Source organism: Oryzias latipes, chromosome 11, assembly GCF_002234675.1.
Source record: "Oryzias latipes chromosome 11, ASM223467v1".
In the NCBI taxonomy this organism is placed as follows: domain Eukaryota; kingdom Metazoa; phylum Chordata; class Actinopteri; order Beloniformes; family Adrianichthyidae; genus Oryzias; species Oryzias latipes.
The window spans coordinates 11,071,186-11,084,031 of NC_019869.2; the positions used below are offsets into that span (position 1 = coordinate 11,071,186).

The 12,846-nt window shown below is 38.8% G+C and overlaps 1 protein-coding gene across 2 annotated transcripts; it reads right to left on the minus strand.

The window, feature by feature from the left end:
* Positions 1 to 694: 694 nt before the first annotated feature.
* oxnad1 (oxidoreductase NAD binding domain containing 1) lies at positions 695 to 10,106 on the minus strand. Of its 2 annotated transcripts, XM_004073842.3 has the most exons (8): positions 10,003 to 10,106; positions 9,456 to 9,604; positions 9,047 to 9,113; positions 8,817 to 8,920; positions 4,414 to 4,555; positions 2,704 to 2,949; positions 1,736 to 1,844; positions 695 to 1,592 (listed from the first exon to the last, which is right to left on the minus strand). In XM_004073842.3, the coding sequence occupies exons 2-8, from the start codon at positions 9,566 to 9,568 to the stop codon at positions 1,435 to 1,437; spliced, it is 939 nt and encodes a 312-aa protein (XP_004073890.1). In that variant the 5' UTR covers positions 9,569 to 9,604; positions 10,003 to 10,106; the 3' UTR covers positions 695 to 1,434. The 2 variants fall into 2 exon arrangements, with proteins under 2 accessions (XP_004073890.1, XP_020562782.1); XM_020707123.2 differs by lacking the exon at positions 9,456 to 9,604 and having other exon boundaries at positions 10,003 to 10,060.
* Positions 10,107 to 12,846: the final 2,740 nt, after the last annotated feature.

Below are 12,846 nucleotides of genomic sequence, written 5' to 3' on the forward strand. Positions count from 1 at the left end.
AAAATGCCTAGAATAGCACAAGGGTTAAATCCGGTGTGATTGTAATGGTTTTGTAATGGAAATTATTTTAAAGAAAATTGTTGAACTTGTTGAATCAAACTTTTAAGTAAAGATCAATTCAGTATACATTTTTTTGGTTTGAGTTTTCAGTAGATGGACATGTAAACCAGCAGTAGTTATTGGTTTAGTCACTTCATCTCCCTTTAATGAAGCTGCTTGACAGTAAAAAGCCATAAGAGTGAACTCATGGTCGCCCAGACTACACTTTTATGCTCATTCAGACGTTGAAATATAATCTGTTTGTGTGTTATTAACCTGGAGCAGCTCAGATGTGGGTAACCTCCTGGTAATTAGTCTGCACTTGGCTACTTCTAAAACTGTGAGCTGGTTTCAATTCTCAAATGTTTTGGTTTTTAATAAGAATTCATTAGATTTCCATCAGAGATTTTAAACTGCTTTGCTGTTGTGTTTAAGATCAGAATTTTACTGGAAATTTTAGGTTTTCATCGCTGACCAAATAAGAAGTTACTGTTTTGTAAATGTGCTTAACTAGTCAGTACATTCCTGACACAACTAGTAATGTAGAAGCAAGCCATTTATCCGTGATGAACTACATGTATAAGTAGTGTAGATATTGATATGAGAGAGAGGGAAAAAAAAAGTCAATAAAGTGTTGGAAAGAAAAAAAAAAGAGGTTGTTTGAACGTTTATTTCAATTTCCTGTTGAATCATGAAGAGTTTTCATCTCAAGACGAAATGATGAGACGGGACTCATCGGCAAAGCGCCTGCCGAGAGAAGACGACACGGAGCTCGCAGTCGTCTCCAAGGGATGTTCAGTGATCCAAGCCAATCAGAGACCTCCTGGAGGTTCCATTACAGGGCACCATGGGATACTTGCTCCACCCCGGGATGAGAAACTGTTTGTTGGAATGTAGGTTGGTGTAACAAACAACCTGTACTGAAGATAAGCACTGTGTGTTCATATAACCGAAATACTAAAATGAGTGATCAAAACTGTTTTTTAAAGAGTGAACATTTGTTGCTTTTGCACAAGTAAGTTGACATGTCACTATATTTAATATAAATACATTTAATCAGATTAAAATAAGTTCTTCATCTCTACTAAGCTTACATTTAGTATTTTCCATCCAAATGCAACTTTTTCTTAACACACAACCCTTCATAAAAACACTTGCATTTTTATCATTCAGAAACTACAATTTTATTTGTTGGTAATCATCAGGAGAAGCCTTCCGTCTGAAGGTGTAGCAGCGTGCAAACAAATCATATATTCTTCACAAGGATGCATTTGTTTCAGTTGAATAAAAAGTGAAGTAGTTGGTGGGTTAGTTGGGCAGTGGGGGAGAAATTTCGACAATTTTCCCCATTTCCTAAATATCCTGACAACTTAAAAAGCTACATAACCTGCGCCTCTACCACCACTTCTCATACAGGATCCGGTTTTTTGGAAGTCCGAGGTCTGTGAGGGTTTCAGAAATGGCCTCGATCATGGGTGGGGGTCCACACAAATAACACAAAGTCCTTTGTGGGTCCACAGAAGCTTCAAGCTCCTCCTCTGTGATTCTTCCACCTGAAGGGACGGGAAGCAAATGTTTTCATTAAACACACAGTGCTGAGCTAGTAACTTCTACTTGAGATGATGCAGATAAATCAGGGAGGCAGAGTGGAAGTGGGTGACATTCAGTCATGCTCATACAGATTTGAATGACTTACTTTTGACAAATGGCTGAAGATGTGGGTCCACGTCGGCGCTCTGTTGCGTGACATGGAAGCTGCAGGAGATCTTGTCAGGAAACTCCCTGCACGCCTCAATGATGGAGGTCTAAAAAAATGAGTTGGGTTGTGAAGCTGGTTTATAGTTCATAGCGATCGGCTATTGCATCAATCGTACTGCGTCCCTACTGCAGTTGTACGGTCTAGCAAGTCGGTTTCACTTGCGACTGTCTGTGATAACTGATAAACTTCTGAATGGCGTTTCTTCCTTTTCAAGCCTTATGACGCGATCGTCTCCAGTGTTTCAGTGGTTTGGGTTTTCTTTTAGAGTGGTATATAGGGATCTTTGAGATCCTGTTTTTATGTTTTTTACATGCAAAGTTTTTCTAAAGATGCTTACTTCTATATACGTTAATAAGTTTATGTTCAATGAATGATGCAGACAAGACAAGGTACATAGTAGGTACATCAAGTTTGTTTTGTACTTTTAAAGCCTCAATATACCAAATAAATATACTTTTATTGAAAATGAACTGATTTGCCACGTGCTCTGTATCTTAATAAATATAGCTGAAGTTATAGTTGCATTAGAAAGTAAATATACAGTGAAAATGTCATGTCTGTATTTTTGGGGACTGAGTCAGAATGAAATAACGTCTATCCACTCTTGTATTCAGGCTGCAGTAATGGCTGACTTGTCTTCCAAATCTTTGGTTGTGGAAATGATCTGAATTGAGTTTGCTCCGCCATTGTTTATTCTAATCGCTCACAATAATGGCACGATGTGCACGTGATTGTACAACGGGGATAAAATTCCAATTGTGGATGATGTCATCAACTTGCGTCACATTTCGGAGCAATGGTGGCAGTTCCCCTCCGATGGCCTTACGACCCATATAAACCGGGAAAGGAACTTTCTTTCCGTCCTACAGTGTGTGTCATGGCTACCCGATCATCCATCTTCTCACCTTGAAGAGCAGTTCCTGTGTGTTCTTGGCGCTGTAGCAGAGGTGAGTGGAGCCGATGTTGCAGCCCCGATCGGCTGACGCTTGGCTGAGATGCAGCAGGTCTTTTGCGTGCAACAGAATGGAATAAAGAGGGTTGATTCCTACACCACCAGCCACCAACAGCAGATCTACAGGAGGGTCGGACGGTGACGGGTCAAAGAAGAAGTCCCCACCGACGCGCACTGCCACGCGGGAACCCACAGCACACTGCAGAGTAAAAGGAGAAAAAAGTTAAAGAAAGACCTTCAAATGTATTGAAATGAATACATGTGAATGCCAGCTACCGCAGCGTTTACACGTTTCAACAGTCTTTTGTAGTCAAAGGGGTTTGTGCTGTCATAGACTTTCATCTGCACACCACCACAAAGCACTCACACGAGGCTGAGGATGATCCCAACACTACTCCCGATGCACCAAATCAAACAAAGGGATCAAGCGAAGATCCCAGAACTGAAAGGCTCAGAACACTAATGCACGCAGCTTTCTCTTGCTTATTTACGCACGGCGCCGTATTTCAAAGCTGTTTACTACAGCTCATTATCACACACGGGCAGAAATGAGCAGGCAGAGGATGGGGTGAGGGGCTGCAGGAACACATCATCCATATTCATGCAAAAACCTGCACCGGTGGATTACTATATGGAAGAGCAAAACTTGAGAAGCAGGTTGCTGTCAGACTGCCAGCGCATGGTGCTTCAGCTCCTAACACAAGACGCAGAAATACGCATTTCTATGACAAAAGTTGTAACGTTTCTCCTGTGTGGGTCTGCTCCAAGCACAACCCCTTTACAAACTGCTGATTCTGAATCATGCAAACTGAAAAACACAATAGAAGCTAAATATGCTGAGAAAATGCAGTCATTTTCATAAAGGGAACCAAAAATAACATTTACTACACCTTAAATATGTTTGAAGCTGACTTCTAGAATGCTTTGATACTTAAAATCAAGGATTAACTTAAACTTTTGACAGTGTGGCTTCTAGTTTGTCGTAAATGATCCAGTATCCAATATTTTTATTATAGTCCCCAAACATACAAATAAAGTTAAAGTTCACTTTGGAAAACAAACATGGATTCATCACAGCTATGAGGTATTTCTTTCTGTTTCAATTATTTAGACAATTTTCATCTAAGAAATGCAGCAATGAATCAATAACATCAGCATAACTCTTTCTGACAAACTTCACATTTAATGGATTCAATATGTCATGTTCTGCATTAATACAAATATGTCTATTTATGATTAAAGGTAATTATAATGACATCCTTAACATGGATCGTATGCGTATAGAAGGAACTGCAACTTCTGCAACTTTGAATTTTTTTTAATTTTTCCAATCAATCATGATTAAAGTTTGATATATTTATGAATAAATTCACATTTATTTTGTCTTCTTTAGTATTTGATTGCTTGAAATAAACCAATTCCAATCCAATTTCAATAATCTTATTGAATGCGATCAGTAGAAAATCACTGTATGTCAGTATTATTTCTACTAAAAAATATCTATAAAAAATGAATCAATATATCAATTGGGTTAAAATTGTTTCAAAAAAAATCATTTGTTTTAAGGCAGTGATTCTACATAAGCCCTATGACTATAAGCAGATCAAAAAACATCTTCTTTAAGCAACTAACTCTCCTCTCATCCTTTACAGTCATTTCTCACCATGGTGTGGACCCAGTGTGCTGGGGGGTGTTTTGTGTATTTGATAGCCAGTTCAATGACCCCCTCCCTGTGCAGTAAAGCCGGACTGGAGCACATGGAAAATCCTCCAACCTTCTCCACACCTGGGATGAAAAAGTCCACCCTGCACACAGGATTTCAATCAGATATTACACACAAAACTCACAGAAAAAAGCAAAACAAATCTTTAAGTTGATTAATGAGTAGAGAAATGTATTAGGGATGTCTAACCTCCTTCAGCCTCACACTTGTTTCTAAATTCATGCATGTATTATAATTTAAGTCTCACTCTGATCATATTTGATGTATTTAATTTAACTTTCTCAGTGGTCTTGATTATGATTATACCATTTTTAGCCAAAAAAACAAAACAAAACCAAAAAACTGGGCTTTTGTCTAAAACAGTTTGTGCAAAAAATTTGTTAGAAATTCACATCTGAGTGAGCCTACTCCCACTTCCTGTCATCCATCCCTTTACATTCCCTCCTGCTAGCTTACAGCCCCTCACACCCCCAACCTATCATTACCTGTCCAACCAAAATGATGATGAATATTGAACATATCCAGCCGTACAGTTTAAATCCAGATGCCAGCTCAGACGAGGTTGATCCACGAAGTCGTTCGTGGATCCAGTTGTCTAGAAGTAGATCCATCAGAATGGAGAGAAACCGGGAGCTTGTAGCACGCACAACAGATTTTCTACGTCACAACTACAATCTTTTTCAAACTGGATTTTTCTCTCTGCTCCGGATTCAGGATTTAAATAAATAAATACAATTTAATCTTAATTTTCTTTAGGCCATTCATCATCAGAAAAATGCCACAAGAACATGTGAAAAACACCAAACTGTGATTTTAATTAGAGTGGGTCTTCAAGACGTAAATATGGTATTATTGAAGTGAAAGTCAGAGGCTTAATGTAGGAACACTTTGACCTCTGCAGACAAGTTTCCTGATTTTCTAATAATCCAAAACTCAGAGCGCAGTTCCGAACAGCCTGAACACATCAACAAGCACAGCAGCTGAGCTGGTGCTGCAGCAACGTGACCATTCATTCCTAATGTATTCCACACTAAAAGGGATGGATGCACCGCTAAGTCCAATTTTCTTTAAAAAAACAACAAGAGAACATTTCCAGAACGGGCGTCTATCCAGGCACAGAAGGCAGGATGGAGGAAACACTGTGATCATAGCGATGCCCTTTTAAGACACTGCATGGGGGTGCAGTACAGTTCTGTGTGCCATCATGCAGCCTGGTACATCTACACACTCTTCATCTTCAACTTGTACAACTGCTTGATTTTTTGCTTTGCAACTATGAGACTTTTTCTTTCCATGCTGGCAACATAAATTCAGCATTTAGGCGAAACGCTCAAATCACCAATAAAGTTTCATTAAAAAACGTTGCTTTACAGACCGGCGTGACGAGGCCAGCCTGGAAAGCAGCAGACAACCGCCATCCTCACACACACACACAACAGAATGAGCACATAAACGCACACACACATGTTCCTTCCACCGCCTCTTCCCTCTCCCACCTGGAGATGAAGGACTGGGTCTTTCTGTTTCTGGTAAACACTCAAGCTCGAGGATTTTTATCCATTTACATTCATTATCAGTCAGCGCAGAGCAACTGGCCGTCTTACCACCGCCCACCAAAAATATGGGCAGCATGTACAAACTACATGTGCATGTTGCACTAATTAATATTGGCAACTCATGCCGAGGTCCAAGACTCATAGGAGATAAATGGTTATTTGATGAGGTTATTTTAAAAGTGACCTTAAACTTTTGATAAGAAATCCTTCTGTCAAATAAAAGCTGCCAGCAGACCAGCATGCTGACCCCTAATGATGTCCCGCAGAAGTCCTGGGCTCCAAGGACCACATCGTTTTTGCAGTTCTTGTTTCTTATTGCGCCTTTGAGCAAAAAATGTCACCCAAACCACATACTCTAATTTGTATGTACCTAGTAAATGGTGGAAAGTAGTGATGGGTTGATCAGGCCTCGTGAATCGTTTCAGCACATTGCCCAAACTGTGTTGATACTGTGTCACTTAATACTGACTTCTGCTGGACCAAAAATGGCATTGCAGGCAACCAAGCTAAGAAACTTTGCTGATTTACGTATTAATTTAATCTAAACACAATATTTGTCATTGTAGTCCCTCATTCCCAGGTCTCACTCTATAATGCTCCAGCATTGGGGAAGTGCTTTTAAGTTTAACAGTTCTGCTGAACAAATGCCACATTTAACCTCCAAAACAGAAAATGATTCATTACAAATAGGAGTCTGTTTGAAGTGGAATTGTATTCTGCTACATCAAGCGGACACTGAGATGAACTGGGGGGACAAAAAGCCAAAAACAAAATAATTCCACAAACCTCATTAAAACACCACATTCAACTCCTTCAGTAAAATAAAACGTCAAACACAGGCAGGCGGGGAAAACGGGGGCGCGCGAGCGCGAGAAACATTCAAGCTGGGCGCATCCGAGGCATCAAAAATGGACCCCCCCCCCGACTCTATTAAACTCACCGCTGGACTGATTTAGCACCCAAGTGACAGTCATGTAACCAAATAGATCTGGTAATTTTTTTTAAATAAAATATCTTTCAATATAAAAGATAGCTTAGACTCATAATAAAATTAACTAAAATCCGCCAAATAAAAAACCACCCCAATTACATTTTCTACACGCAAAATCAAACCCACCCAATTAGATGGAAAACCGCAGAATCTGGCAACACTGCTGGTAGACGGGCTTCCTTGTTTGGCTCAACTGTGACATAGTGGCTGTATCGGTCACCTGACTTCTCCTGAAGTGATACGTGCACTGACACGGGGTTTCCCTTTATGAGCTCGACAAGTGAGCCGACACGTCGGTGTTGCCAGACCCATCACTAGTGGAAACTAATTTTCGGGCCAAGTAGATCGGGTCAGGGGGACAGAGGCAGAGGGCGATGGGGAAGGGCCTGAAGCAGTCGCTCAGCTAGTGTGGGTGGTGGTGGGTAGCAACTGCGGGCCATACAATGCTGCTTCAGGCTTTAATTATCTTCATAATTGCAGATATGACATTGTTACAACCATTGACTGTATACTGAATAAGTCAGCATTTCTATGGCAACCACTCTCGCCAATCAGGAGTGAGTTTGTTGGATGAACACAACCCTACCAGTTGAAAGTGAGATCGGGGGAATCTGTCAGTCATGCGCCATAAACGCTGCAAGAATGCCAACAGTGTGCAAAGCAGTAATCAAAGCCAAAGGTGGCTACTATGAAGAATCTACAATATGACAAATTTTCAGTTGTTTCACACTTTTTTGTTATGTATATAATTCCACATGTGTTAATTCACAGTTTTGAAGCCTTCAGTGTGAATCTACAACTTTCATAGTCATGAAAATAAAGAAAACTCTTCGAATGAGACGGTGTGTCCGAACTTTTGGTCTGCGCATATTATATATATATATATATATATATATATATATATATATATATATATATATAAAATTTTATTCACATTTACCATTTTATATCTGTCTATTAAGGTTTATTTGGTTATTTAAATTTTCATTTGATTTCTTTCACATTTTATTCGTAGCTCCAGTGTTTTCCTCAGAGGGATCCTCCACATCAGGGACTGACCCTTCTCAGTGAATGGGGTCGCTGCAATGGGATCTCCCAGGTCTGGCTCTTAAACCTAGATCTGGGGGGCCCCGTGGTAGTGTATTAAGTGAACTTGAGTGGGGGGGGGGGGGGTTACCGATGTGTACATGTCACCAAAATATCTTTTCCCCACTTCAGTACAAAGTCAGATTTCTACACTGCATCATTTTTCTTATCATGGTCTGTGTGTGTGTGTGGAGGGGGGGGGGGGGGCATTGTATATGGGTTTTAAACAAAATATCTGTTTAGCGTCTTGACTTTTTGTGATTTGGTTTTAATTGAAACACTTTGGGTAGCATGAGTTGGAAATAAAGTTTGATTTGATTTGACCTAGCTGGTGCTTCACTGCCTCCAAGTGGCCATTATTGGCACTGCAAGCATATGACATGTTTGTTTTGGGATTGGAGATTGTCGAGCAAACGAAGATCTGAGTAAAACTGATGAGTGTTGACTCATGTAGTCCTGTGTTTGCTTGTTTTCATCTTTACCTAATTAGAACTACAGTTTCAATTTGCAATTCCCAACAAAGGGATTTGTTTTTGCCACAACTAACTATGACATGGCATTACGAGTTGGTAACTCATCTGATGAAAGAATTTTGATTTGTTTCATTTTTTCCCTATACTCTAAGTTCTACATCAATTTTAAAGTAAGTCATCTCAACACTTGCAAGAAGGTTTTAGGAGTACTTCAAAACTTGAGATGCATCGACTCACCACTGTCCTGCTTTGAAGACAAAGTCTGGTGGGACGGCTATTCTTAGTCTTTTCACTGTTTCTGACTCGCTTGTAATTCCACACACCTGAGCTGGATACAGGGCCTGTGAGAAACAAAACGTGTCGAAATGAAACACTTTTTAAGTAAAGTAAGGATTTACAACAAAAATCAAAAGGAAATGTTTAAAAGCGCCAAAGCTGAGTGATTTAGGAACAAAGTACAAACTTACATTTTGTCTGTAGTTACTCGATGTTCTTTCTAGGTGGTCCATTTGTCTTTTGGAGGACATAGTTCTTCTAAAAAGACAAGAAAGTTTTGTCACCTTTCACTTATGCATCAAAACTTTCCTAAACCTAAGCAACAGGAAGAGTAAAAGATAAAACATAGCTTTACAATCTGTGTTTTAATGTTTTAAAATTGTTTGACAGGTTATAGCTACAGTATTGTTGTGGATACTCTGAACTCTAATGATTAAATAATATTTATTAACTTCACCTGAGATAGTATTGGTTTAATAGGAATTTCCCTTACTACTCTAACAGAACACCAAGGGTCATGTGAGCTTTTATTTTGGAGACCACTGTCCCAACCCAGGAAATCGGCGCAATCCCCCTGCATGATAATCCAGAAAATCCCACCTGTGGGTAGAACTGGACCCTAGAAACCGCCAGCAGATCAGACCGGCTGCTGCTGCGGGGCCCGGCAGACAGAAACTTCGGGCAGCGGCGGATGCTAAACAGGGAACGCTCATCTCTGCTAGAGTAACGGTCAAACCGGCATCTGGAAGCTGTCAAACCAAAAACACAAACAGTTTATTTTCTTAGTGGCTCGAACACATTCAGTACAGTCTGTACTGTACATGATCCAGAAAAAGCTCCTCAGTCTTCGCAGACCGTTTCCGTGTTAGTTAAGCACCGCTAATTGTCGAGTATATAAATATCAAACGATAGAGGACAGTCGACACCGAAACATCTGTAGGGTCATGATGAATGAAGAAATAAACTCAAAAAATCCATTTCTTTAGCCTCCTGCTAGGTAGGTTAGCTAAAATAGCTTCAACCCAAAGCTTTGTTTTAACAATAAGTTAAAACAGACGTAACACAAACTCTATCTCCTACCTAATTATTATTATTTTTTAAAGTAAATAATGTTCATTTAAGATTGTCGCGTGTCAGTATAACTAACCTTCGTTATGTTGCCATTACATGACCAGAGCACTTCTTCCTTGTTCTTCTTCTTCTTCTTGTGGTTTATTGGCGGGAGGCACCAACGTGAAGCTGCATTACCGCCACCTCAGGGTCAGAGTGGGGACTACCTAAAAAAAAAAAAAGCCCCAAATTCTCCTCATTACGACGGAGTATTAGGGCCACCAAAAAAAAAAACCTGGTCCTGCTCAAAAAACCTATAATCACAACATTCTCAATGAAACAGAAGGTGCTCCACTGACTCTTCCCCTTTCCCGCTATCACACAAACCAGTTGGGTGTTTCCCTATCATATGCAATGTATTATTTCAACCAGTGTGTCCCATCCTCAACCGTGATATTATGCCGTGATCTCTGGTGTTTACTCTGACATTCATACCTCTCCCTACTTTGTCTTGAATACTAAATAAATGTGGACCTTTCATCTCCCTTTCCCATTGTGTCTGCCATTCTTCCATAATACGCCTTCTAATAATCGCCCTAAATTCTGTTCCACCTAATGGAATTTTCATCTCTATAGCCCGTTTCAACGCCCTTTTTGCCAGAAAATCAACCATTTCCTTTCCCTCCACCCCCTTATGTGCTGGTACCCACATAAATCTGATATACAATATATCTGATCTGCTGTCAGAAGAATAAGACTTCAGAGACAATAAAGCTGACAATGAGTGTGAACAAATTATGACATCTCCAATTCTATTCTGTTCTAACCAGTGTAAACTATATATTGTCAACATTTCAACTGCAAAAACTGAAAGATCCTTTGACGTCTTAACTCCGACATATTTTCCCAATGAAGGGATACAGAAAGAAAAACCAGTTCTCATTGTGTCTGGGTCGTTATATCCATTTGTATATATGGGAATAAATGAAGCATGGACTGTGTCTAACCTGTCTGCTGTTATTTCATCCCAGTTTCCCTTCCCTTTGCTACCATCCATCTTCATGTGGAGATACAAATCCACTTGTACGGTTGGAAAAACCCAGAAATGAGTGGCCGGGTACAAAAACGTCTTAACCAGGGGTTTACCACCATTATTGTTTGTTTCTCTCATTAATAGGCTAATTTCCAAGCAACACTTTTGTTTGTCCCACTACCTCTTTCCCTACAAGGAGAAGTAGCTCCCCTAACCATGTGTGTATCTACACAACCCTGTATTTTAACCCAATAATTAAGCAGCAGTTGTTTAATTCTGAGACTTAATGGTTGATCCCCCCCATAGCACTCCTTATTTTTCTTTTTCTTCGTGGAATATTTACGGCGGCCAGTATTTTTTACTTATTTGGTCTCATTAGCGCCCTCCTTTGGAGCTTTTCAGAACTACAGCTATATTCTCCGTGCTGTAGAACTCAACTTCAGTTTGTACCGGTAATAAACTCTATTAAAAAAAAAACAACATAAAATTAAAAAAGGGGTGTGTGGCGTGTAACAATATGTAAAAAAAAGAAAGTTCACGAGTTTACAGACTAAATGTTTAAACAAACATATCTTCCATGCCAGGGGACATCTAAATGTTACACAGCAGCTAAAATCCTTTTGAAGAAATTAATAAATTGGGTGAATCACTTCATAAAACTACATAAATAACTTTTAGGTACAGTGTGAGCAACAAACTTTTCATCTTTGAAATAAGCTAACCCTGAAAGTGGCATTAAGTCCTCTCAAATCTCGTTTGTTCTTTAAAATCAGTCATAATAGCAAAGCAATTAAACAATAGGTCTGACTGGGAAAAGTGAGATGTAGCCATTTTGTAGCTCTATCTTTGTCTGACAAGTTTATATTAATTACTTTCTTTACCAAGAGTATTTTTGAACCAGTTTTTGATACTCTGATTTCCATAATTGTTAATCATCAAAAAAAAAAACCAAAAAAATCTTAAACACTAACAATTACAGTAGCCTATATGTACAAATATTTATGTACCGGCAATAAATCTGTGATCGTCAGGACATTTTAAAAATATACCTAATACATGTAGATCTTAGATGTTACTCATTTTATCAATTGTGTTGATAAATAGAGATTACCTTTATTGACTTAAGTGTAATGTCCAAAGATCCATTGTTTTTATTACTGATTATTGGGTGATAATAGGAAAAGTTTGCTTAAAACCCAGGTATTTTAAAAATCTTCAACAATTCTAAAGTAATGTATTATTGTGGTTTTGTACCAACTCATCAATACACACATTATTAGGTGCTTTAAGGTGATAAACAATTTGAAGTGACACATTCAAAATACAGTCATTTTATATGGAAACAAATAGTATAAATATGGAAACCAGTTTCTTTAAGACCAACTATTCTAGTACTTGTGCAAATTATTTTAAAGCCAAGCTTACATCTTTTTAGCTTCCCTTTTGTTAATAAATTATAGATTTTAGATTTGTGGGATTATAAAAGTTTTTCATGGCTGCAACTGGTTAAAGGCACCTTATGAGTTAACCAAGTATACCTTGAACATTTTCTAGCGTATTATTTTTACTTCTTTATTTTTTACAGGAAAAACTTTGGTTTTTGAAGTTGCTCACATCAAAAATGATTATAAAACAGTGCTTCATAATGGACGGTGTTGTTCTGGATATGGATGCATTTTTAATATCTCTCCAGACTCCTGTTTTGATCTCAGAACGCTTTCACAGACACTTCTAGAGGGGATTCATGTCTTTATCAGAAGCTTCTGGGATGTTTAGCCGACATCTTTCTCTGCACTTTACCATTAATGTGTGGAAATAGTGTGAAATTTTATTTACCAACATCTGCAGATTAAAAAGAAATTACAAATATATATTTGTGTGTCTTCTTTTTGAAGAAATATCCCATCT